At 38.3% G+C, this 26,789-nt stretch overlaps 2 protein-coding genes across 2 annotated transcripts in view; both read left to right on the forward strand.

Moving 5' to 3' along the window:
* The window catches only part of LOC118565940, a 35,230-nt gene extending 12,507 nt beyond the window's left edge, over positions 1 to 22,723 (forward strand). The window contains exons 7-27 of the mRNA XM_036147038.1: positions 257 to 468; positions 1,354 to 1,497; positions 2,951 to 3,049; positions 3,147 to 3,208; positions 4,544 to 5,610; positions 5,697 to 5,912; positions 5,997 to 6,031; positions 6,178 to 6,330; positions 7,940 to 8,068; positions 8,784 to 8,822; positions 10,818 to 10,937; positions 11,033 to 11,159; positions 11,902 to 12,072; positions 12,150 to 12,184; positions 12,786 to 12,950; positions 14,217 to 14,351; positions 14,560 to 14,598; positions 14,694 to 14,834; positions 17,047 to 17,135; positions 21,461 to 21,484; positions 21,750 to 22,723. Of these exons, the coding sequence (XP_036002931.1) occupies positions 257 to 468; positions 1,354 to 1,497; positions 2,951 to 3,049; positions 3,147 to 3,208; positions 4,544 to 5,610; positions 5,697 to 5,912; positions 5,997 to 6,031; positions 6,178 to 6,330; positions 7,940 to 8,068; positions 8,784 to 8,822; positions 10,818 to 10,937; positions 11,033 to 11,159; positions 11,902 to 12,072; positions 12,150 to 12,184; positions 12,786 to 12,950; positions 14,217 to 14,351; positions 14,560 to 14,598; positions 14,694 to 14,834; positions 17,047 to 17,135; positions 21,461 to 21,484; positions 21,750 to 22,491 (3,944 nt within the window). The 3' untranslated portion in view covers positions 22,492 to 22,723. The remainder of the gene's footprint in view (positions 1 to 256; positions 469 to 1,353; positions 1,498 to 2,950; positions 3,050 to 3,146; positions 3,209 to 4,543; positions 5,611 to 5,696; positions 5,913 to 5,996; positions 6,032 to 6,177; positions 6,331 to 7,939; positions 8,069 to 8,783; positions 8,823 to 10,817; positions 10,938 to 11,032; positions 11,160 to 11,901; positions 12,073 to 12,149; positions 12,185 to 12,785; positions 12,951 to 14,216; positions 14,352 to 14,559; positions 14,599 to 14,693; positions 14,835 to 17,046; positions 17,136 to 21,460; positions 21,485 to 21,749) is intronic.
* Positions 22,567 to 26,761, forward strand: LOC118565941. Its single transcript, XM_036147039.1, has 6 exons — positions 22,567 to 22,579; positions 24,014 to 24,226; positions 24,328 to 24,362; positions 25,999 to 26,151; positions 26,231 to 26,359; positions 26,656 to 26,761. Exons 1-6 carry the CDS (start codon positions 22,567 to 22,569, stop codon positions 26,719 to 26,721), a joined length of 609 nt encoding a protein of 202 aa, XP_036002932.1. The 3' UTR covers positions 26,722 to 26,761.
* The last annotated feature ends 28 nt before the right edge of the window (positions 26,762 to 26,789 follow it).

Here is a 26,789-nt window from a genome sequence, read left to right on the forward strand (position 1 = left end):
TTTCATCATGACTACCTAAGATACATATGAATACATATTAATTTATTATTAGGGAATATTCAGAAGAATCTTTTAAAATGTTTATTTATGTAAATAAAAACATTTTATTGTGTAAAATAGTGCTTAAAGAATTAATAACTTACAGGAGGATATGTTTTACTTAAGTATTTAAACTCAGCACATGGATAGTATTAAAATCTTTTTAGATTTGTCATCCACCAATACTAATACCTTGTTTTGCTCTTTATTATTTAAGGCTTTTCTGTGCCAGAGCAGCCACTCAGCGCCAGTGTGTTTGAGCCTTTAATTAGTGTTGTACTTGCTGAGCAAGCCAAAAGGCAGGCATCTTCATCGCCACACTCATCCTTTGCTTCACTGACCAAAACGAGGGAGGCTTCAGAATCAGAGGGAACCAGCCCAGCCTCTGCTTTGTCGTCCACTTCCTGCATGCCAGAAAAATGTGATCAGGTGCGACCTAACTTGCCAAGGACTGAGGCAAGTTTTACAACCTCACCTAAGGTTTTTGTTTTTTTATCTTCCACTCTTGTGTAAGACGATTGATGCTTATTCTGGCAATTTCTGACTTCTCTTTAAAACCTCTATGCATTTAAGATATTGGAAAATTAAAAAAATAAATTTCTAGCCTTCCTGATGCAAGTGGGGATCTTTTTAATCATTATTAAAGTCTAAGTGTGTATTCCCTGGAGAAGATTTAGTTTCTAACTTTGAAGACTGAATCTTTCATCCAGGGAGATGTTGGTGGCTCTAAAGGACCAAACAAGGTTCCTTTGCTGTACTCTAAATATAGTGAGAGAGTTAAAGACTTAAAGCATGTACGTGATAGGGAAGCTGAACAGACATATCTTAATATATTGTAGAAAGTACAGTTTGCTGTTGGATGGCTTCTTACTCTTTTCTCCAACTGGCTTCATTTTAAACACATTTATGAAACTAAAAATGGCTGAATTGACATCTTCTCTCAGTAACACTCTCCTCAGTGAAGAGTGTTGTTCTTGGGTTGATCTGGAAACATTTGTGTGTGGTGTGTTCACGGAGCAGGGAAAAACATCTTAATTTTCAGTCTCTGACCCTCCGCTCCCAGGACAATGTCAGTCATTTGTTTCTGGTCAACAGTGGGTCTCCTGTTGGATCTCTAATCATAATGTTTTGCTCAGCTATGACACGGAGAAAGATATCTGCCTCTGTCTGTTTTGGACACTATTTAGATTAAACTCCTGTATTTAATTGCTTATGATTTATAACTTCAGTTCTTTTAAGTAGCTTGTTTTGCTTTTAAAATCCAGCCACATTCACATTTTCATCTTTATTTCCCACATTTCTCTCTTGCCTCAGTTTGCTCATCTTAGTAAACCATCACCTCCAACCATGTTGAGGCTCAAGGGGAATTTTGACACACTTTCTCATGGTGATATGATTGCAGCCATGGAGTCCTTTGGAAAAATAAAATCCCTCTTATTGTTTAAGTCTAAGCAAGAGGTATGTATAAGAAACAAATAAACTGTAATCTATTTAATGCTTGGTGAATATTATTGCTTTGATTTGATGAAATGTTTTTTAATTTTCCCTTATTAATGATGAGGATTAAATAGCACATCTACTAAAACCTAAAGAGTAAAATTTGTAACATACTCTACATTTTTAGTCAGGTTTCTAGTCTCTCCAAACTGCAAATACTGACGAATAAATTTTGTTAAATTAGAAAATCTGCATGTTGTGAATGCTCTGTGTCATGTTGTCCCCACCTGCATCCGTTTTGTGCCTGTAGACAAAGTTTGCATCAGCCTGAACCTTTGAGTATCAATTTTAATTTTAGAAATTATGGAGAACATTATAGAAAGATGATATTAAATAAAATTGTGCGGGAGATTAAACATTTGACTAATTGACTGGGAAATATGAGGTATTGTGACCTTTGCTCAAGTGAAAATTTCTTGTAGCGACCTCCAGCTTGTGGATCGGTTTCATTCAGTTTTATTTATATAGTGGCATAATAATAAGCAATAATGCTTATTAAGGGCTTATTACGTGAAATGGAGAATTTTAAATTCTATTCTTGATTCAACATGGAGCCAATGAAGGAAAGCTAAAATGGGAGAATTATGTTTTTTAAATTAATTAATTAATTAATTCTCAGAACTCTTGCTGCAGCGTTTTGGAATCAGCTGAAGGCTTTGAATTGTATTTTGAGGAGTTCCTGACAGTAAAAAAATATAATCACATTGCCTTACAGTAACTTGAGTAGACAATAAAAAGTTACTTTAAATTACAATCCAGTCTTTTGTGAAAGCAGGTAACATTTTTCAAGGCGGTTACAAACTGTTTTTAGGTTAGTATGGCAAATCATGTGGATAATGATTTAATTTCATTAATGAAAACGACCACAAGTGATAAGTCCTAAATATTTTTGAGTGAAGACCAACAGATGGTGTTTTTTTTTCATATTTGAAAAGGATAGCTTTATCTTATGGCGGTTTCTTGTTGAATATCTTCTATCAGGGCCTTCAAACTCAAGTACATTAGGTCCAAACGTGGTTCAAGTTAAAGGCTGAACTTGATCCCTGTCAGTTTAAAAGGTTGCCTGTGTTGCGTTAAACTAGACCACATCATATGATCCATCATATATACTTATGTTCACGCGTTTTGCTCTGAATCAGGACAAAAACAAGTTGCATTCCATAATGAGGGTCTGTCAATCAACACAAAGACAAAAAAAAAGTTATAAAAATTAAACATTTTAAAAGGTTAAGACCTGGTCTGATATGTAAAAGAAGACACAATGAATATTGTAACATCTTCTTTGTGCTGAAGATGGGGAACCTGAAATGGTCTGCAATTTTGCTGCTTTCCAACTCTTAATCCAGCTTGTGAAGCTTGTATGAATGTGGTTTTAAATCAGTCCTCACTGTTGATCTTGTTTCCATGCATGTAGGCGACCGTGTGTTTTGAGAAGGAGGAAGATGCCACCAGACTTAGGAGTAAAAAAAACCTTGAGATAAAAGGAGTATCCCTCACATTTGTCACAAAACAGGCACGTTTCTCCAGTTGTTCCTCAGAAATATGAATTTGCTTCTGTTTGTTGTGCTCTTATCAATAATCTGATCAGTTCACAATTAATCCATTTATAGGAAAGTGCTTCTGAGGCACGTCCGCCTACGTCTGCAGAGGATCAGAAAAACCCTTCTCCAGAGTAAGTTCTGATTCACACCTCCACATTAATTCAGATGCCAGGGTTTTAATAATTTGCCATCCTGTAATAAATACTGAAGCTCTCTCGGCTTGTTACTAAAGAGATTTTTTGGACACAAGAAGAAATGGTTTGTAAAAGCTTACGAAGAATTTATATTCTGTAACGACAGCATAAAGCTTGTACTGTTTCATTAATATTCTTTGTTTAAAGATAAAGTTAGGGTTTCCCCAAGTTCCTTTTTGAATAACTGCGCATGCGCAATATTGTCTTACCTGCACTTCCACTCCTCAGTGGTATCATGTGAAACAAATCTCCTAAATCTACTCTGGTCTTATTTTTATTATTCTGAGGCCATCCTCTTCTCATAATGTTGTAAGAGCTTTGCTTCTTGTGACTCTCATCCATGTTTAAAGAGTACGGAGAGAGCAGCGAAGCTACAATGAACGGCTAACCGCTAAGCTAACCGCTAAGCTAACCGCTAAGCTAACTGGATACATAAGCAAGTGGAAAGTACTGGAAAGCCTGAAGCTGCAGCTCAATTTTTTTTCTTTCTTTTTATCTCCTTTTTCTGAATACATCATGTATTCAGTACTTTCAGGATGGAAGGGCGATTTTTCAGGATGGAAGGGCGATTTTTATCCAGTATCACCAAAAACTGTTTCTGAACAGGATTACCAACTTGAGCTTTAAGTCAATTCGACCATGGAGATAACTGTTATGATAACATGTACATTGAACTGCTTGATAAACGGCACCTTGATGCCAGACATGGCGTCACGAATGATTTATCAAAATGTATCACGGGCAAAACAGTTGTTTTTAGAGTTTTTCATACATATCCCTGTTTGCTTTTTATCCTTAGAGAGACCATGAATGTTCTGATGGGGTTGTGTATGATTGACAATGCCCAAAATAAAAGGTCTGAGCTGGACAAAACCTGCTGAGTCGACGTTGATAAAACGCCTACAGAAAGAGATTTCTGTTGGCGTGCTTTCTCTCCTCCGACATTGGGCACAAACAAATCACGATTTTATATCTGGAGTAACAAAAACAAATAATAACAGAACTTCTAGTATTGTGGTATTTTTAGTGTCGGAAAGCCTGTTGAGAAATTGGAGCTTGTGAAGACCTTAGTTGCCTAGTTTAATTCCTTCTAGCCCTTATTTTAAATGTCAACTTTGGTTCTTCTACCACGTCATAGATTGTTTCTGATGAAGTGGTTTTAAAACTAGATGACCCAGAGTACCTGTAACCTGGCTTCAATCCAGCAGGAGAGTAGAGATGGGGACTTTTTAGAGCACTGTTTTACAGTCTTCTCTCACTTTGTCTTCACAGAAAGCCTGCTGTTTCCCATCAGTCTATTTCTGGTAGAAACCTGGTTCTCCTGCCAATTAAAGCGCTTTTGTCTTTACAAAGAACATCCAAAAAGAGCACAGCAGTCAAACTTGTGAAAAAAGCAATCGTCTTGGTCTCCAAAGGAAAGAGTGTCTCCAAGAAGCTGCAGGGTCTCAATGGAAAAGCAGTCAGCTTGGCTGCGAAACAGTCTGTGAAATCAGCTAAGGGGAAAAAAGAAGCCTCAAAGCCAAAAAAGACACCAATTCCTGGACAAAAATCATGTAGGAAGTCGAAAGTGGACGTTAAAGATCCTGTGACCGTTGCTGAAAAAAATCAAGGCAAGGAAGACCTCCCAAAGCCAGAAACCACAAGCAAACTAAGGCTTAAAGAGGACAATGAATCTGAATCTGTGGGCAAAGCGATGAAACCGTCAGAAGCCAAGGCCCTGCAAAGCGAGTCGAGTGAAAATCGTCCACAGAGTCGCAGGAAAGTGGAAGAATCTGCTGCAAAGTCTTTAAATACAGCTCCAGCGTCGGCAGCACAAACCGTTGAGGCTGAAATCTCAACAGAAAACGTCCAGGAATTTGTAGCATCACCTGAAAACCCCGTTAAAGTCCTTGAGACGATTGGTGTCACGGCGACCGAAGCAAACGAGCGGACCCACGCTAAAGAAGTTGGCACCGAGATGAAAAACGTGACGGGTGCTGATTTATCGGAGCTGGAAAACACCGGAGTGTCAGAGCCATTGAAAGTAGATCCTCTCACGGAGAAAGATCAGAAACCAGCGGTGGAAAAGTCCTCTCCCCCCAAACTTAAAGACGCTGGACCGCCGGTCAGTGAAGTTGGGACTGCGGTGAATGCAAACCAAATGACCGCCCAATGTCCAGACACCTCTGTCAGAGCTTTGACCCAGGTCCAAATGAGCGGCATGTCAAATCCAGAACCCACTGCACTGAATCTGAAGACCAGCGTGAAACCTTTACAGACGGAAGCACAGGCTGCAGGAAGCTCGGCCGGATCGCCTGTTGAGACGGTGCCAGCAGTCGTGATGAAAACAGATCAAAAAGGTATGGTAAAAGTTACACAAATGAAAGAAAAATCACTTCTCTTTTTGGTCATCTGTGAGATATTAGCTATATTTTGTCCTGTAAAGATACTGTCGTTACAGCAAAGACTCAGACGAGCCCGGTTCTGAATCCTCCGGCCGTCTCGCCAGCAGCAGCTCAAACCAGCGTGACCGTTAAAACCACCGCAGCGCTGGGTAAAAAGCAGCCGGCTGTTCCCGCATGTCCAGCTTTTGATACCTCCCTCACTGCTGGAGAGAAGCTTGTGCCTGAATGCCTGGATCGGCTGATATTGAACACCAAAGGTGATTGTCAGACGTATTTGTTGTTTTTATAAGATGATTACTGGGACTGGGTTTAACTTTTCGGTCTTCACTCTTCGCTCACAGCATGTGTTAAGGCGGAGAGCATCCTGCTGGGCGGGGTGAGTTTCATTCTGCCTTCTCCATTAGGTTGCAGAAACTACTGCTTAAAAAAACCAAACATTTATTTTTAATCATTGGGTTTAATTATAATGGGTGCCTTCCTGCCTTCACCCTCCGTTGATCTGTGTCTCTCATTTCCTGTCAGCCTTTCAGTGTCGACTCGACGCTGCTGTTAATAACCGACCTGCCGATGTACAACAGCTGCAGCTACACCGAGAAGGAAGTCGTTAATCTGCTTTGTAAATTTGGGTTTCAGTACGCGCACGACAACATCTATATTCTTCCTCAGGGATGCATGGTAAGAACCTAAGTATATTTATGTATTAGGTACTAGGCTGGTTTATTGGAACTGTTCTTTTCTTTTGTGGGTTTTTTTTTTGTCAGTAATTCATGGGTTTAGCATAAGTATGCATAAAAAGACTTTATAAAGTGCGTTGAGATGACGTGTGTTGTAAATTGGTGCTGTATATAAAACTAAATTGAAATTATTTGACAATTTTTAGACAAAGGTTTTGTATTATAAACAGAGAGAACACGCCACTGAATAGTTTTTCAAGTCTGAACCTTTTTAAAAATTAGGGATTTAGTTAAAGTCCAAACACTTTTATTTATGCAGAGGGAAAAACATTATCAGTTACCACCCGCCATCCAAGGTCGGTTTATGAGGATAGCAGCAGAAGACGATTGGATTTTTAAACATCCATCTGCCAGAACCACGCTTAAACAAAAATTATTTCTGTCGCTGGAATAAAACAGTGGAACCTACAGGAACATGACCTTAAAGACTGTTCAGGCATTTCACTATTTAATTTTTTTTTTTAAATATATGAAATGGAATGTAAAAGTATCTAGAACGTATAATTATATTTGTCAAACCCATGGCATGATGTACCATTGTTTGTTTATTATGACCTGAGAAGGGTGTAGTGTTCAACCTACTCCTGTTTTTACATGGTGACATATTTTTGTATATAACTGAGACCTCATTTTGTGTAATGGTGATTTAAATGCATTACCGTAAAAAGAACAAATTGAATGAATGGAAAAAATAGTTTCTGCAAAAAGACAACTAAAATTAAGTAAAATGTTCTTGAAATTAATGTATTTCTCCTTGATTTGAGCAGGTAAATAAGATTATTTGCCAATGGAATTAGTATTTTTTACCCCTAAAATAAGATAATTAGATATACTGCACTTGAAATAAGACGATAGAGATGAATTGTTCCTATTTTAAGTGTAAAAATCTTATTGCATTGGCAAATAATCCTATTTAACTGCTCAAATCAAAGAAAAATACTCTAATTTCAAGAAATGTTTTCTTATTTTTAGCTCTATTTTTGAAATATCCTTTATTGCCCCTCAATGGGAGAATTTGAGCAATGGGTATTATTAGAAGAGGTGATGGTTTCAAACTCAAAAGAAAATATAAGGATTATGAAATAAGCCTTGTTAATAATAAATTAATTATTTAGCCCTTTACAGAAGCCAACAAGACACCCAACAAAATTACAATATTATGCAAATATTCAAAATCAATATTTGCATAATATTTGCATGTGCAAGCTATTACTTGCACATGCAAGTAATAGCTTGCATGTGCAAGTAATAGCTTGCACATGCAAGCTATTACTCTCACCAGTAATAGCTTGCATGTGCAAGCTATTACTCTCACCAGTAATAGCTTGCATGTGCAAGCTATTACTCTCACCAGTAATAGCTTGCATGTGCAAGCTATTACTGGTGAGAGTAATAGCTTGCACATGTATTTATGTGTTGAAAAGAGTCAATGAGCAGAAAGTTACTAGAAGAGCAAATCTTGCATCAGTATTTATTGAAATGCCTGCCAAACCATTAGCGAGCAAAATTAGACTAAAGATTTGTTTTGTCTTTTTTCCCTCCTTTTTTAGGCTTTTGTACTGATGCCCAATGAGCGATCAGTGATGGACCTCATTAGGGCGTCGACACACAACCACCTCGTCCTCAAGCAACATAAACTTTGTTTGCACATTGTGAAAAAAGACATCTTAATGACACCGGTAAGTACGTGTAGGTTACCTTAATTGTAAAACAATAAATAATAATGTGGATTTATGCTATACAATTATAAAAAATATCACTTTAAAACTTTAGTCTGACTGAATGTAATATTTTGGAGCAGCCCAGCTTGAATATGATAGAGAATCTGTGGTTGGAGCTAAAGATTAGGGTGATGGTTAGGAGGACTTTCCAACCCTAAAGACTTGCAGCTCATCACAAAAGGATAAATCTTTAAAATGATAGTTAATAAAGTTTTATTTGCTGTAGTCAAAATTCATATTCCGGGCATGTTGCGATGGCACAGGGTAGTGAGCATGACCGGCGTACGGAGGTCTTAGTCCTTGACACAGCTGACCCGGGTTTGATGCTGGCCTGTGGTCCTTTGCTTCATGGCCTTCCTCCTCTCTCAAACCCTTGTTCCTGTCAGCCTATTTTGTATAAAGGAGACACTAGTGCTGCAAAAAAAAACAATAAAAGGAATGAATAAATAAAAATGGATAATCAAGAAAGGTGTAAACAATGTTAAACATGCCAGTGATTATTGCAATGTAAATTAAAACTGATTCATTACTTTATGCAGTTTTTTTTGTGATACCTCTCTTATTTCCTTATTTAAATCAATAAGCATTTGTTTTTTTTTAAAAATATCAACTCTGTGGATCAAAAATGTTCATCTGAAAACTAATTATTGTGTCTTTGTTTTTTTCCTTTCAGCTTGGCTTTTATAAATCGATCATGGAGCTGGCATCTTTTGTAAGTGACATTAGAATTGGATCTTTCTGTCTTTTTTTTTTTGGTATTTATTTTTGCTTTGGTCTTGAAATAATAAATAAAAAAAGCAGTTGCTGGAATATAGATGTGTAAATAGGGCGCAGTCAAAACTCTTACACTGCAAAAACGGATCTAAAAATAAGTAAAATGTTCTTAAAGTTAGTGTATTTATCCTTGATTTGAGCAGGTAAATAAGATTATCTGCCAACGGAATAAGTATTTTGACCCATAAAATAAGATAATTAGATATCCTGCTCTTCAAATAAGATAATGGAGATGAGTTGTGTCGTGGAATGTTCTTCCCACAACGTAATAATTCGTACAAAGTCCTTCAAAAATTTCTAAGTTCTTGGTAAGGCAGTTAAGAATATCCAACAGTAGTCAAGAAGTGAACAAAAGTAGCTGAGTTTCGGTCCAAGGTGGTTTATTGCAACAACACAAGACAACCACACATGAGATGCGTTCCGGACAACATCTGATAACATACAGAAAGCAGTCTGCTTATATACATTCCCCGGGTCTTGGGGGCTCCTCCCCGAGCTCCACCTTTTTATTACGTATTTTCTATCACTTTTCCACGGATATCTTTATTATTTTGTTACATATCGGTGGAAACTTCCCGAGGGTGCATATTTTTTAAAACACTTTATTGTCCTGCCTCCTTCCAAATGGCCCCACCTCATTATGTTAACCTCATTTGCAAACTGGCTCCCCATCATTATCTTCTTGCTGATGACAACACTTCATTATATTGACATCATGTGCCCATGCTAAGCAGCTGCACATCGTTTCCTCTTCCTGGACCTTTACCATACATCTTTTGTTCACAATACAACATAATTTGATTTCTGATTATGATGTTTCCATGGTGCACCATGTATGTCTTCTTCTGCCCGGGCCTGTGTGCGTCTAACTCTCAACTTGACCTCAAGACTGACACACACATTTCCCTCAGATACATGTTAAGGCACACTTTTAATCATTGTGATAAGAATACATTCATTGTGAGATATGTAAGCACACCCCTTAACTAATGTGACAAGAAAATGCAAGTACTGTGAGAGGTTAATCTACTACATTTGTTCCTATTTTAAGTGCAAAAATCTTATTCCATTGGCAAATCATCTTATTTACCTGCTCAAATCAAGGACAAATACACTCATTGTAAAGAACATTTTACTTATTTCTAGTTCCGTTTTTGCAGTGTACTTCCTTAGCTGAAATTATGTCCAGTTGCTGTCTTTTTTTCATGTCTTTTTTTTTTTTTAAACCTATAAGTTCTTTCAGTTAATGACAATTGGATGAAGACTGAATCACCATGAAAGGATTGCATGGATAACAAGTAAAACCAAAGACATTTAGGACATTATGCTGATAACTCCAAAGTAGCGAGGCTATTATCTGAGGCTAACAGTGGAGCACAGTTGGGGGTGACTGAGCAGATTCCTGCCGTTTCACTGCAAAAACAGAACTAAAAATAAGTAAAATTTTCTTGAAATTAATGCATTTGTCCCTGATTTGAGCAGGTAAATAAGATTATCTGCCAATGGAAAGAGTATTTTTACCCCTAAAATAAGAGAATTAGATATAATGCACTTGAAATAAGTTGATGGATATGAGTTGTTCCTATAGTAAGTGCAAAAACCTTATTCCATTGGCAAATGATCTTATTTACCTGCTCAAATAAAGTACAAATACACTCATTTTAAGAAATAATTACTTATTTTTGTTCTGTTTTTGTAGTGTTAGCCGACTGATATCCCGCTAAAGCATCGGCCGACTGTCGGAACAGAGAATTACAAGAAGGTGTACGGCTTCTGACTAGAAGAACCTTCAAACTCAAGACGTATTTAGTTTCTGTTGCAATTTAAATGTTAAAGTTTGGTGGGACAAAGAGTAGGAGAATTCTCCTAATATGAGATGAAAAAGACAAACTATTTGGTTTTTGCTTAATTCGCCGTCTTGTCGTTCGAGTAGAAAGTTGAGGGGACAAATTCAATCTACATCAAGGACATCTCCCCAAGCGACACCATCGACGTCCGAGAGGCTTTGAGAAAGATCGGATCCGTCAGAAACTTCCTGCCCCTGCTCAACAAGGTTTAAACCCAAACATGGTACACGTTTGGAATCAATGTTTAAAGGATTTTTAGCGCTTTTACATTTTTTTATTTTTTTTTTACTTGTGTTTTTAGGTTTTTGTTGAGTTCGACTCTGTTTACGACGCCGATCGCCTGGCAATTTGGTGCAGCCTCATGAAAGTGGGCTTTGCTTATTCTGTTGAAAGGCTGAGAATACCGAGAAGCTGCAGGAAAGCACAGCGTAAGGAAATGCTGCTTTACTAAAGTAGTCTGGAACCTTGAAAGGCACATTTAAAAGCTTTAAAAGCTTTTTATAGGATAAAAATACATGGATACCAGTGGAAGGGATGCAGTTTCATGCAGCAGCCAGTAGTGAAACTCAGAAGGAAAAGATGGGAATGTATTTTTTTTTTCAGTCATCTACACTGCAAAAACAGAACTAAAAATAAGTCAAATCTTCTTGAAATGAGTGCATTTGTCTTTGATTTGAGCAGGTAAATAAGATGATTTGCCAATGGAATAAGATTTTTCCACTTAAAATAGGAACGATTCATCTCCATCATCTTATTTCAAGTGCAGGATGTCTAATTATCTTATCTTAGGGGCAAAGATACTCATTCCATTGGCATATAATCTTATTTACTGGCTCAAATCAAGGACGAATAGACTAACTTTAAGAAGATTTTACTTGTTTTTAGATCCGTTTTTGCAGTGTACATGGTTTCATCAGCTTGATTTAAGTTAATAAAAGCAAGAATTGTTGTGTTTTTACGGTTTAAGCACCTTTTAAGGCTTTCATCAAAGGAACTCTTTTCCAAGTCACCTTGACTAACTAGATGAGAAAGAAGGAAGTCATGTTACCCACAGACTGCATGTTGTTCACTGAGAGGTTTTGCAGCATTAGGGTAAAACTGCTCAGTTTATACATAAACTTTCTCCAAACACTGTGCTTTTTCTTTTCTTTTTTTTTTTTTATGGTACAGCACCAAAACAGCCTCTGAACGCGCAGCCGGACTGTGACGAGATCATTGCTGGGGCAGAAATACCAAATGCAAAATACGGCATCCCTCAAGGCACAGCGCCGCCATTTTGGGTGACCATGACCACGATTCCTTATGTTTTCCCAACTGTCTGCCCTTGGTTTAACATCCCAGGTGAGAGAAATGCACAACTTGATATGATACGGTCCATGTAATTGACTTTGATTGACTTTTCATTTTGCTGCTCCTAGATTTCCTGACAATCCGCGGAAAGAAGGACCTTTCGGTGAGCGGCCCGTACACATGAGCATGATTTTTTTTTGTAGATTTGATTACCATTTAGAAGGTATTTTTCCAAAACGGTAAAATAAGCGCACATACGGCTGAAAATTCAGGAGATTTGTTCTTTCTGAGCTTGGATTGTTATTGTACTTGCTGGTATTTACAGGTCCAAAAGGTTTTTTGGATGAAGCTTTGGTATTTTCGTGCTACAACACAAAATTAAGCAAATGGTTCCATTTAATAAACTAGTAGGCTTAATTGCAAAGCTCTGGAATAAATATGCAAATGCATTGCCAAAGTGTGGACATCTGTGATTATTGGGTTGGCCTAATGCTAATGGCCGACTTTCCCCTGCAGCCATGCAAACACAAGCTGGTGTGTCTTTAACCTCCTCTGCGCTAGCATTAGCGCCTATTGTTGCATTCATTTGGTGTGGAGTGCTTTAGCAGGAAGATTACGCTACTATGTCTACTTCTGGATTTCAGTTTTGTAATGCAGTTTTCATCGGCCTGTATGCACCCCCGGAGCGATTTCATGTCGTTTAAAAAGTATTTTACCTACTTTTGCTTAAAAATATTTACCTGTGATCTTGGCTCCATCAACAGATACAACCCCATCCTGGCTCTGCGTACTGCACCGTAATGTTGACAGGTTTACCAGAAGGAAACTACAAGCACAAAGACGTCGCTAAGCTGGTGTGGCGTTATTTCCCCAAGCAGAACCTTCAGACTCTCTACTACAACATCTTGGTCCTACCACTGCAGAGGCGGGTAAGGAATGGGCGGTGCAGACTGGCTCCTGCTTCCACTTAACCACCACTCACACCTGTCCAGTTAGCACAAATGCAGGAAAGCAGTGAGACCTGATGATGTCCGCTGAAAAGCTGCTGGAAGGTGGCACCACCCAATAAATGCGAAAGGATAGCAGACATGGACAATTTTTATGACATCCCTGAAATGGCATCTTAGAATATTAATTGAAAATAAAATTGACCTTTTTTTAAAAACAATCTTTAATTCAGTCAAGGGCTGCTACTAACAACTGTTTTGTTAATCGAGTATTATATCAATTACTCTGGCGATTAATTGAGCAATCGTATAAAAACAATTGCCATACTCAGATATTGCATTTAACTGCTTAAGCTTCATTTTATAATAGAAATGCATGAAAAATAAACAAATAGTTCAATTCAGGGAAAATCATCTTTTAATTGCTTAAAGGCACACAGCCACGGTCTTTGTTTATAAGAAAAAGACAAAAAAACATTTAATCATGATAAAATAAAGTTATATACACCAAGCCTCCATCCTGATAATATTTTGACGGTCCTTTTTGTGGATAGCAATAGACCCAGCACCGGCTGCGTTGACCAGATATAAACAGATGTCGCAACATCTAGCAGAACTATCATAATGCCGGTTTGCTTAATGAGTAAATCACTTGTAAATAATGCCGGACCGAGCCTGACCCTCTAAAATGCCTCGCAGTAAAGCAGCAGCTCGGTGTGATCGAAGACCAACCGTTATTAACAAAATAAACCAATCTACAAAAACTTTTAACAACCTCATATCAGAACATTTACTCACATCAATCAACTCTGCTGTCACATCTGATCCTCAGCACATTTAGCGTCCGCTTCCATGAACACCAACGGTCATACTGTATCCCTAGTGACATTCCAGTCTTTTCCCTCTTGGAATCAAACATTTATCGCACTAATATTTACTGGACTTTTTTTCATTGATTTGCTGTGAGATGCTAACAGCCATTAGCTGCTTTTTTTTTTACCCCTGCTGCTTCTGCGCAATACGTTGTTCCGTTAATATCGTAAATAAACACAAAAGGCTTTATTTATGTGAAGCCAGGAGTGTGGTGCTTTCTTTTTGTGGATGAAGGGCAACCCAAGGTTTTAGCCTTTACTCTGCAGTTATGTGAGTTAATTTGTTGGAGAAACTAGAATACTGCATAACATCTGAGCATACTTGGTGAGATGTGCATTACATTTGATGTTTTCCTTTTGCTCTCTTCATTATTAGGCCTTTGTATTTTTCTGTGACCGGGAGGCATGCTGCAGTTTTGTTTTGGATCATGTGAAAAAGCCAGTTTGTGTCAGGAGCTGCAATCTCACCGTCCACTTCGTCTTACAGGACATTCGTCCTGGACCCAGCGAGGTATGGAAACTGGGAGACAATATGTCTTAGAGTACCGTCTATGCTCTCACCATTTTATCTGTTTCTGTAAAAACGGGGCTTATTTCTGGACCATTAAAATTCAGTTTTATAATTTCTATATTAATATTGGATTAAGGATACTTTGGGAGTATGCAGTAATGCAGTTTGATAGGATTATTTCCCACTTTCTGTCATTTTTCTTTTATAGGAAATCATGTACAGAGCTATGATGAAATGGAGCAACGCTGTAAGTCATTCATCTCTTTGTTTAATCTGCAGTCACAGAGTGAATTACATTAACAAACAGCTGGTTGTTATAGTTTTTTGTTGTTGTTGTTTTAGCATGTTCCAGGGCTGGATTTCTTGGAGAAGCGACTGCTGTGTGTGGAAATCCCTATACTAAATGTGGACCTCATCAAGAGCATAATGAAGGAAATAGCTTTCATCGCTAGCTTTGTCAACTACCTGCCACTCGCTAACAGGGTGAGTTATGAGTCCAAAACTGAGCCTCATCTGTACATCCTAAAGGCATTGCAATTACCACTGACTGCACCTGGGCGGTCTTTAGTAGCCCCTACTTTGATATTGGCTATTTACAGGGTAATTGTAAAGCACATTAGATGTGATTTAGAGCTAATAAGAACAAATGACCAAAAATGCACACCAGCCCCATTACATCAATCTTGTCTTCAAACAGATACATCTTAAAGGGGAAGTAAATGAGAGAATACTTTGGTTACCATACAAAAAGTGACTGGATAACTAATTCAGGGTGGCTAATATGTTGCTTTTCATATACCTGTGAAAGAAAAGATGGATCTGAGAAGAACATCAAAACTTAACCATGTTTTAGTTGGAAGCCTGAAAATCTGCTAAATTTACCATTTGTACTACTACTACAAATGGTAAATTTGCTACTCTATGACCAGGCTAACACACTGTTAGCGATAAGACATTTAGCTAAATGTCTTACTGCTAACAGTGTGTTAGCTAATATGTTTAGCTAACACACTGTTAGCGGTAAGACATTTAGCTAACAGTGTGTTACTTGGCTATGTTAGCTAACACGTTTAGCTAACACACTATTAGCGGTAAGACATTTAGCTAACAGTGTGTTAGCTAACAGGTTTAGCTAACACACTGTTAGCGGTAAGACATTTAGCTAACAGTGTGTTACTTGGCTAGTAGTGTTAGCATTATGAGTTACTAGCTATTTGTTTCTCTGGGTGTTTTTTAATACAAACACTAAGGAAACCTGGTGAGAGTAATAGCTTGCACATGCATTTATGTGTTGAAAAGAGTCAATGAGCAGAAAGTTACTAGAAGAGCAAATAACCTTTATTCTTATCAAAACAGCATCACTCGATTTCATGCATACTTGTTTATACTTGTGTACCAGTTTACTTGGGCATCATGTATTCCACTCTCATCCTCTTTTACACTTGAATTATATTAATGTAGATTAGGCATTCAGTGTATCAATTACCGGTACTTTAGTAGCCCCCTTTTTTTTACTAAAACATTTTGTCTCTTTGTTCTGTAGATATCTGATATAAGTTTACGTGATGATGACGATAAAGGGGAAAAAGAAAACGTTTAATTAGTGTCTAGTAGTTGTTGTAGCTAAATGAATCATGCAGCTGAAAAGTAACAACTCAAACCAAATGCAGCTTGGGAAAAAAAACTATATGTAATATAATTCTTTCAACCTTTCCTGGTCATGGATTGTTGATGGAAAAATATTACTGTTCTGAATTGACAAGAAAAAGTCTTTGGAAGGTGTTCAGTCTGTTCTAACTAGTCAGAGAAATGCTCTATTATCTATAGAACTGGCTACTAGAGATGGCCTTCGAGAGCAACTCCCCAGCGTCTGGAGCATTCCTGTCTGTTCGCCTTTATCTCTGTTTCTCAACCTCTGAAAATAAACAGAGTTTGGCCTTCAACTTTGCTTACTTTTGTGTGGCTATTAGCTTTTATAAAGCAAGACTCAGAGATACATTTTACTCAACAGGATCCAATGCAAACCTAAGGAACAATGGAAGGTGTTGATCATGTATATAAATCCAAAGTTTGTTATCATGGATTATTATTAGTCATTTGATATAAAAATAATCTTTAAGATATTAGTCTGAGAGAACAAAGGTTTTCTTTTTTTTGTGTAGCTTCACTTGTAACAGAAGTCTAAAAAAGCAATATATGGTCGTTAAGCACCATTATTTACTCAGTGAAGCTTTTTTATTATCAAAAATGAAAATTTGAGATAATTTCTTTTAAAATTTTTCAATGTTTTTTCATTTCGTTTTTATTTTATTGACCATTATATCTATGTAAATATCCTATTCCCGAGTACAATCTGACCATATACTGGCAGATTTCTCCAAGTGGAGACAAATAACTTTAAATTGGAGACTGAACTAATAAATTGGAGTCCAAGTCAATCAAATTAAAGAATTACTTTTACAAAATAGTTATATGTTTCAGAAAGACACATACGTTTTATAAATGTCAAGAATTAGCTTGGACAATGTAAACACCCAGCTTACTGCAAATGCATTGCTAAAGCTACTAAACAAATATTTAACACTATTTTTTTTTCTCTTTGAAAAATAAGTTGCACTTAAAATGTGGTATAAAGAGTTTTTAGATGTTTTGATAAAACCTTATTTTCACTGTTTGTCCCCATGTGCCCTCCTAGATTTGCATCGAGATGCTCGAAGCTGGCGGCGTAAAGCAGGTGCTGGACAAAATTGCCTCAATGGAGAATTTGTCGACACACTCAACCTGGTATGTTTTGACTAAATTTGAAAGAAAACAATTAAAAACAATGGAAACACTTAAACAGCTATTTGGGGCTGGTGTGTTCTTATAATTAGTAGAATAACTTGGGACAAACTCAACCATGGCTGCTAGTTTTACTTATAATTTAGCAAAAAGTCGCATCGCTTTTGATTCTCCTGAGCCTCTCCTGCCTTTCCAAAAGGCAAAAACTGATTTTATCTGTGGAGGAGGACAGAGGGGGGGAAAAAAAGACAAAGACTGGAGCTGATTTAAAACACATTTTTATGCATCATTTTCTTTCCAATTCTTAATTGTGCTCTGCTTTGTGCTGGTCTGTCACATAACATTTAAAATAAATGCATTGTGGTTACATGACTAAATGTAAGAAAAAGTTCAAGAGCTGGAACTACTTTTGCAAGGCAAATTAGGTTATTTTAGTCATTTATTTAAGGACTCTTGCCACCTGGTGGTCTTCGTTTTTCCAGCTTGAAGAAACCTGTTTTTTTAACCCTGCAAAAACGGATCTAAAAATAAGTAAAATGTTCTTAAAATTTGTGTTTTTGTCCTTGATTTGAGCAAGTAAATAATATTATCTGCCAATGGAATGAGTATTTTAACCCCTAAAATAAGATAATTAGACATCCTGCACTTGAAATAAGATGATGGAGATGAGTTGTTCCTATTTTAAGTGCAAAAATCTTATTCCATTGGCAAATCATCTTTTTTACCTGCTCAAATCAAGGACAGATACAAAATATTACTAATTTTTAGTTCCGTTTTTGCAGTGTGTGACTCTGTAGATGAAATCTACGGAGCCCAAGAACTGACATGGAGGGGAAGGGATACCACGCGCACACAAAGTACTAATTAGTTTCCACGAAATATTAATTACTAATTTGTTGGCACAATATATTAATTTGTAGGAAGGACACCCTTTTTTTCACCTCTTATTTCAGGTAAGTAAATGATGAGGCGGTATTTGGGAAACGAGAACTTTTAATCTAACAGCAGCGGGACCTTAAAACCACATACTTCCTTCCAAAAGTCCCTTCAATGCAGAAAAGCAGATACTCTCCTTTGAGCTCGTCTCCCTGCCTCTAAGGCTGAGCCGGGCTACCCTCCGGAGGAAGATCGTCTCGGGGCGCTCGTACCCACGGTCTCGTTCTTTCGGTCATGATCCAGACCTCAGGACCATAGGTGATGGTCAGAACGTAGACGGTCCACAACAGACTGGGTCAGTGTCCAAATTACTGCAGACGAAGCCCGTCTGCCCATGACTCGTTTCATCCTACCACCACTTGGTGAACAAGACACCAAGATACTTAAGTTAAACTCCTCCTCCCCCAACTTATTTTGTCATTTTGTGACATTAAGTGAAATATATAAAGCGTATGAATACCTCAAATAGAAAAAAAAAAGTAACAATAATCAGGCATCTAGTATTCTGTCCAAGGCTCAGGTTGAACCGTTGCGCGAAGATGTCAGAGCTGCATCTTCAGGTATTCTCACAGGACTTGTTCAGGATACCCTGTTGGGAAGATTTGCAGCAAACAATTATACTTTAATTGCTTCTCCTGATCAAACAAAGCTCTTCCTTTGATTCCTACTCAAGACCAATACAATGAATTTTATTTATATAGCGCCAGTTGATGAAGCACTTTCCAAAGTCAAATTCAATCAGATATATTTATACAGATTGGGTCAAAAAGTTTCCTCTCTAAGGAAACCCAGCAGGTTGCATCAAGTCTCTCCAAGCAGCATTCACTCCTCCTGAAAGAGCGTAGAGCCACAGTGGACAGTCGTCTGCATTGTTGATGGCTTTGCAGCAATCCCTCATAGTGAGCAAGCAAGAAGCGGGAGCAGAGAGTTGAGCTTCTGTCTGACAGGAGCATTAATAATTAGTTAGGGCTGGGCAAGTTAACGCGTTAATTTTGCGTTAACTCATTAGACTATTGACGGCGATATTTGCTTTAACGCGGGTTAACGCATGTTGCTCACATGCTTTTATTTTGTGAAGGTCTGTTGCTGCGGTGTAGGGGTTTGAATCAGAACAGTAGGTGGTGATAATGCGCCAATAACCTCGCTGTCAGCCAAACCTTGGATTCAGAGGAAGAAGAAAGGTGCTGGCCGGAAAAAAACAAAGCCGACATGCGGAAGGCGGTGTTTCCCGCAGGATTTTGCTTAGGCGAGGCGGTGAGTTGGCGGCCGGAACAAGTTTTGTGCGGAGCAGAGCGAGGTCTGCATCGACGCCGTCTGTGAAGTCGCTTCTCGTTTCAAAGTATCCATGTATTTTTGCCTGTTTTTCCCTGCCATTCACTATATGCACGCGAGAAAGCAACAACAAAAAAACGCGTGTTAACGTCAAATAAACGCAAGCAACACAAGCATATCGAGTTAGCAAGCATTTCAGTTTAAAGTTCTTCCAGCAACAAATATGACAGAAACAAGTTAGTTGTAACCACGGCCAAGTTAAACTTTGGTATTCAACATAAAATGGTAATGCTGCTCCCTGCTGTTACCTCAGAAATTGCCTGTTTTTGGTAGATTTTTTCCCCATAAAGAGAATTCCTGTCAGTGGCAATAATTTAATTTATTATTATTGCTATTTTTTGTTTTACATGTTTAAGTTGAGCTTTACACTAAATATGTGTTACTGATAAGTGCTACAAATGTTACAACACTTCTGTTCATATGGCAGCAGAACATTAAAATAAAAGTGCTCTTTACACTACTTTTGAATTCATTCTTGGAGTTTGTAAATACAATGCGATTAATCGCGATTAATCAGGCAAATTATGCGATTAATCGCGATTAAATATTTTAATCGTTGCCCAGCCCTATAATTAGTGCATGTGTGCTTGACACGACCCTTAGTGAACTGATTAAATCTGTTTGTTTTAGACGGAAACCACAAACTTTGTTGGGTTTTTTTCCGCCGTCCTCTTTCACCAAAAACTGCAGAACAGTTGAGTTGAAAATGGGCCAACCAGAATTTGTAAAGGTTTGTGTTGTTGAATCCGCTTTCTGTTTATGAACCATAGGAAAAGAGCATATTATAACAGCAAAAGGCCTTTTTAATTGTATTAAGCCACGTCACATTATGGAAGAGCCGTCAATATAAAACAGAACGGTTTTAAGACACAGACTAGATCATTTGTGAGTTATCGTTTGAAGCTAGCTTTAGCATCCTTTTATTAACGATGAGCACATGATGGCTGTATTAAAGCTGCAGTCCCCGTGTGCATTTTCAATCGGGAGCAGATCCTTAACTGTGAGGTTGCCGAAATGCCTCCAAACATTTCCAAATCCCACGTCTTCAGCGATGGACAGGAAGTGAAATCTGCGACGGGAAACAAAGCAGAGTTCTCTGTTCCTCCTATCTGCTAAAAGCTCAAACGGATAAAGTTTGCCGTAATAAGGCCATTTGCTACAAGTCTTTCTTTCTCTCCTGCAGCGCTAACTGGCCACAGACACGTTGGGACCCATAGAAAATACAGTTTCCTTTTTTAAATTAGATTTTTTTTCCCCCTGTACCTTACTGTACGTAGGTAGTGTTGCTCCAAAGTGACAACACTGGCACGGCTTCCTTCAAACGGGCTCTTTAATAAACGCAGTGAAAACTACAGGTTACATGACTAAATGTAAAAAAAATAAAGACAAAGCTTTAGAAATAGATACATTTACAGACAGTCAGGTGACACATACTTTAACAAAAGTTACCTCATGACCGCCTGCCACTTCGGAGGTCTTTAACAGATTAATTCTTCGTTGTCCACTCTAAATTAAAATATTAAGTAATTAAAACACCATAACAAATAAATTTACAAAATATTACAAACATAAATACAAATACCTTGACAGCTACAGGAAACACGAGACTGCTACTTGTAGCTCTGTTCCAGACTTCTGCTCCTTCTCTCATATGCAAATCTCGCTGCCTTTCTTACATACGCAAATCTCGCGATAACTTTCAACAAATAGTTTGAAAAGAAATAAAATACAATAATTTTACATAAACCCCAAAATGTGAACCAAACAACTTAAAATATATTATCTGAAATAAACATAAATTTTTTTCCAAGAAATAATCACTTACAGGTAGCTTTCAGTCTTCTGTCCTTAGTTAAAATGTTCACAAAAAAAAAAGTGTCGTTAACACAACCGGTGTTTAGCTGCGACGCCTTCAATTATTAAAAAGAGCCCAGCAGTAAATCTGTAAAACGTTTTAACCAAACTGTAAATGGCATCACTTCAGATTATAATTGCATTAAAAGGAGACTACTTCTCTCTTTATTTATATTTTTTTGTCTGGCCTGTTTTCTACTCAACAGGAGCAAAGTTGGGCGTGTCGAGTGGTGAGTATTTTCCTCTAAGTTCCTTCACGTTTTTGCGTGTTAATTACAGTAGGAAATGTGATGGTTTGTTTTATAATGTGTATGAAATAACCTAAATGAAGCTTTGTTTTATCTTCCTGACTTTTATTCAACTCAGAATTGGGATTATTTGATAAATATGACATTAATCTGAAGAATTGTTAATTTTTTGCAATGACCATCAGCTTAGAACTATTTTTTTCATGCAATTAAAGCTTTAATGCAATGTTATTTATTATTATTCCAGTTTGAAGGGCCTCAGAAAGCGTCTGGAGGAATCTGAGCAGATCACCTTAGATCTTGAAGCGAGCTCCACAGGAGGTGGAGGTAAGCCTAGCCTCATGCAGACGGCGACATCTCTCCTTCCTGCTCAGACCTCTCGTGACGTTGCTCTGTCAGAAACTGCCAAAGCGGCTTCATCAGCTGAGTCCACAGCTTCTAAGCCTGAAGAAGAAGGTGCACCCACGGTTTGCAAACCTGAGACAAAGCCAGTTGAAAGATTTGCTGCACCAGCTGAAGTTCATAAACCCGTAGGAGGAGCTACAGACCTTTCAGGGAAGGGACAAGACGCCAGAGTGTCTGCTGAAGCTCCCAACGCTTCTAAATGTGAAGCAAAGCCGGCAGAAGCTGGTGACCCTCCTGAAGATTTTAAACCCGGGGACAGAGCTGAGAAGAAGCCGGACCACGGCGCGTCTGCTGGACCTGCCGACGTTTCCGCATCCAAAGAGGAGACGGGTGGGAAAGCCGTACGTCCTCACAGCTTGACCGCCCAGGTCAAGTCTTCGGAAGAGGAAAGTGCTCCTCACACGCCTCCTGAATCGGCGGCGCTTTCTGAGAAAAAGGCTGAGGAGACGTCTAGTCTCTCTGCGCCTTCCAGACCAGAAACAGCACGAGCACATCAGCCCTGCAAGAATGACTCGGCTGCAGCAGGTGAGGGTTTACAAAACGCTGAAAATGTTCTCAGACACACATTTCTTCTTACCTTTTAGGGACATTAGAACGTATTTAAATTAATTTCCCTCTCAGTCAGTATAGAACCACCTTTTGTTGCAGTTAGAGATTAGATGCAGAGCATCAGTGAACATAAATTACCAAGTGTTGCACTGATTTGGATTTAGGTCTGGACTTTGACTAGGCCATTCTAAAACATGAACACGCTTGGATTTAGACCACACGTGTCAAACTCGAGGCCCGTGGGCCAAATCCGGCCCGTCAAGGCAATTTATCCGGCCCTCAACAGCCAAAAAAAGGCAAATCATGTCATAAAGTAGAGGCATAAATCCTTTTAAAGTGTATAAAGTAGGTGAAGCTGTGCCTCCTGTAGTGAAAGTAGATTTTTTTTTTTTATTGTGTAGTAACAGCATCTTGCCACTAGATGTCAGTTTTCCCACAACACATTAAAACAACGCAGAAATGTCCAAAAAGGAAAAAAAAGTGACGCATAATGATGAGTTTAAAGTTTAACTCACCCCAATATCAACTTTTTTTTTGGAGATAAACTGTTCAAATTGGGCCTAAGGTGCTACTTTTATGTTAATATGAAATCTTTTTACATTTTTATGTGAACTGGAATGAAATTATGAAATTAAAAGTGTCTATTCAGCTGCAACCGGCCCTTTTTTAATGACTTCATTAAAAAAGGGCATAGATATTGTTATATCTATGTTTGAACACATTTTCAACCATTAAAAAATGACTTCAAAAATCCTTGCATATGATTGGATAAGCCACTTGTCTGTCATCTTTATCAACGTGCTATTTCAACCACTCACACCGAAGCTAACCCGTGACGCTGTGAGAGCGACGCAGGAAAAAAAAAAAAAAAGTAGATCTCGGGCCGACCACGTCGAGGACTAAAGGCCTCCTAACATGGTTCACGCTAACCGCTCCGCCATGGACGCGACCAGGAAAACAAAACTTGCCAAATCCGGTCGGGAGAAGGGCGAAAACATGGTTTCCACCAACAAAAGCCTTCAGAGCCGTTCTCTGATGTTCTTTTAATGAAACAATATTAGGTAGATTGGACAACACGGAAGAAATAGCAGCATCAATGTTAACGCTTGCTTCCTCGATGCGAGCCGCCATTGCTGTCTAAAGATTCTCACGGTCGCTGCTCCACTACGTCACATCTATGAAACTCCAGCCCTGCGTCCTGATTGGCTAGACAATAAAATTGGTTGGAGAAATCACTCTCTATGGGAGAGGTCCCAGATGGATGTGAGTGAAGCTAGGCGGAGCGATATCCATATGGCTAGATTCTGCTTTTTTTTTTTTTTTTTAATTGTTCCCCTAGTTTCAAAGCTTTTTTTCTTGTTTTGCTTGTTCTTTTTTGCATAGAAACACACAAGAATAGGAAGTATTTTACACAATAAACCACAAAAAGTCACTTTAGGTGCAGCAGATTGATCCATTTTCAGCAGAGACGCTTTTTCCTCAGTCAAATGCTTCCTTCTTTTGCTTGGATCTGCTCAGATACCCCGTCTCAAACATCTCCTTGTTCTTTCTTTTAAGATCCTGCGACTGTCGAGGAGACCCAAACGGTTCCGCCTCCAGCCGCTGCGGGCGTCGTTTCGCCTGAGCTGACCTCAGCGGTGAAAACCGAGCCGCCGGCTGCAGAAGCAGCGGCCGACCAGCAGCCCGCCGCTTCTGCTTCCTCGCCGGCTGTCGATGCCTCCCTGACTGTCGGAGAGAAACTGGGGCGTCTGCTGCGCCCAGAACAAATACGTAGGAAATCTGTTTATAACCATGAAACCATTACGCTTCTGTTTTTACGCTGCATCTGTTTTTTTGTTTTTTTTTCTAACTTTCTCTTTTTGCACCCACAGATTACCTTAGGGAAAATGTGATCATGTCAAAAAAGGTAAGGTTTTATTTAACCGGCCATTTCCTCTACGTGTCAACTCGGTGAACAGAGTTTAGAGGGTGATGCCAGGCAGGGCTTTGGCACCAGTCAGAGAAAAATTTTATAATTGACTGTGAAGTTGTAGCAAATAATCTGTGTGTAGGTCTGTTAAACGGTAATTTTTCTTTTTCACCACTTTTTTTCCTGCTACAAATTTTTCCTTTGCCTTTAAAAATAAATGTTTCATTGGAGCAGCAAATCCGAACCTTTATTTGAATAATTTATTCAGCGGACAGTAGAAATTCTCCTTTTTGACGGGTGGCACAGCTTCAGGTACTCTTGCTGTGAAAAGTTGTTATAAACCATGTTTGGTGCAGAGGCGGCCTTTATTCTAGGTCGTTTAAACTCCCTGTTCCTCTCTCAGGCTCTTGTCTCTTTAAGGTAGAACGATGATTTTGTCTGTCTGGACTGATTTGGCATTCACTCCTCCTGAAAGAGCGTAGAGCCACAGTGGACAGTCGTCTGCATTGTTGATGGCTTTGCAGCAATCCCTCATACTGAGCATGCTTGAAGTGACAGTGGAGAGAAAAACTCCCCTTTAACAGGAAGGAAAACCTCCAGCAGAACCAGACTCAGTATGAACGCTCATCTACCTCAATCCACAGGGGGTTAGAGAAGACAGAGCAGAGACACAGAAAGCACAGAAGCACACATTGACCCAGGAGTACTTTCTATGTTAGATTAGATTCAACTTTATTGTAATTACACAGGTACAAGGCAACAAAATGCAGTTTAAGTCTAACCAGAAGTGCAGTAGCAGCAAGTGCAGGATAAACAATGGTTCCATAAGTACAGGACATGGGTTTTTACTGAATAAATATAGAGATGTATACTATTATAGACAGAATTTTACTGATAGATTTCTCCTATGAGTACAATATATAGATAACTAGTATTGTGAACTAAATTTACAGCTCTTTACAGGTGGGTATTACTATAAATAGAGTTTTACAGATATGTACAGATATGTATATATAGATAACTAGTATTGTGAACTAGATTTACAGCTGGATATGTACCAAATATAATATACAGGTGGATATTACTATAGAGTTTTACAGATATGTACAGATATGTATATATAGATAACTAGTATTGTGAACTAAATTTACAGCTGGATATGTACCAAATATAATATACAGGTGGATATTACTATGAGTAGAGTTTTACAGGTATGTACAATAGCATAATATACAGATGGTAATAATGGGTGATCTGCCTCCCCAGGATGATTTCACCCCTAACAGAACGCCAGACCAGGTGTACCTTCTATAAAGAGAAAATAGACAGAACAAAAAGTTAAAAGCTTCCTCTTTGACTGTTTTTTTTAAATCTCTTCTTTTTACCTTGGCTTTTAATGCTCAAGAGGATGTTTGTTTTATGCCTTTTTATTTTAATTCTCTGTTTATTTTCCTGTATTCTTTTAAATCAATATTACTGAGTTTTATTCTGTTTATGTTTGTGTTTTTATACAGCACTTTGGTCTCTGTGTGTTTTTTAAAGTGGTTTATAAATAAAGGTTGGATTGGATTTTGTGTGAACAGTTCTCTGCTGATCAGATTTATGAGGCTTTATCTCTCCTTTTTTGTTCTAGTCTTACTCCCTTTACACGAGGCTAGTATTATTGAGCAACCTGCCAAAGTACCACGATGGCTGCTACACCGAGAACGGCATCGTCAACCTGCTTCACGAGTTTGGATTTTATTACAAAGACACAAACATCTACGTGATTCCTCAGGCGTGCATGGTGAGCCCAGGTGTTGCAGGATGATCCGTAGGCCGACTTAGCAGTCTTGCTAAAAAATCTTTTCTGCTTTTCTTTTCAGGCGTTCGTCCTCATGCCCAGTTTTAGATGTGCCAAACAGGTTTTCATGGCTTCCAAAAACGATTCCTTGACTCTAAATGGATCTAAACTCTCTGTACGGATTATTACCAGCAAGATCTTCATGGAGCCTGTAAGTAGGCTTATTGTACTACGCATCACATACTGTCAAAAAGTGTTAATTTCCTCAGCAAATACAAAGTTTCTTACAGTTGTAAATGTAATATGCACTACAATTTGTCTTTTAAAAGCAAGGCTTTTGGCATTTTTATTTAATTTCATCTTAACTAAGGCCACATCTATCCAAGTTATAGACTGTATGGAATATTTTGTTTTATTCTAAGCAGTGTGAAGACAACAAACAAAAACTTTAAACACATGTTGATGTTGATGAGTAATCATTGCGCCTTGATTCTGCTCTTGTTTCAGTTTGAGTTTTATAAATCTCTGATGGACCTGGTCGGTTTTGTAAGTACCTTCAACCTTTCTTCCTAAGCTCATCCCAGCCTGTGCTGTCATACCGTATTTATTCAGAAAGAGCTTTAAAAAAAGCAAAACCATGT

The sequence above is a fragment of the Fundulus heteroclitus genome, chromosome 14, assembly GCF_011125445.2.
Source record: "Fundulus heteroclitus isolate FHET01 chromosome 14, MU-UCD_Fhet_4.1, whole genome shotgun sequence".
Classification (NCBI taxonomy): domain Eukaryota; kingdom Metazoa; phylum Chordata; class Actinopteri; order Cyprinodontiformes; family Fundulidae; genus Fundulus; species Fundulus heteroclitus.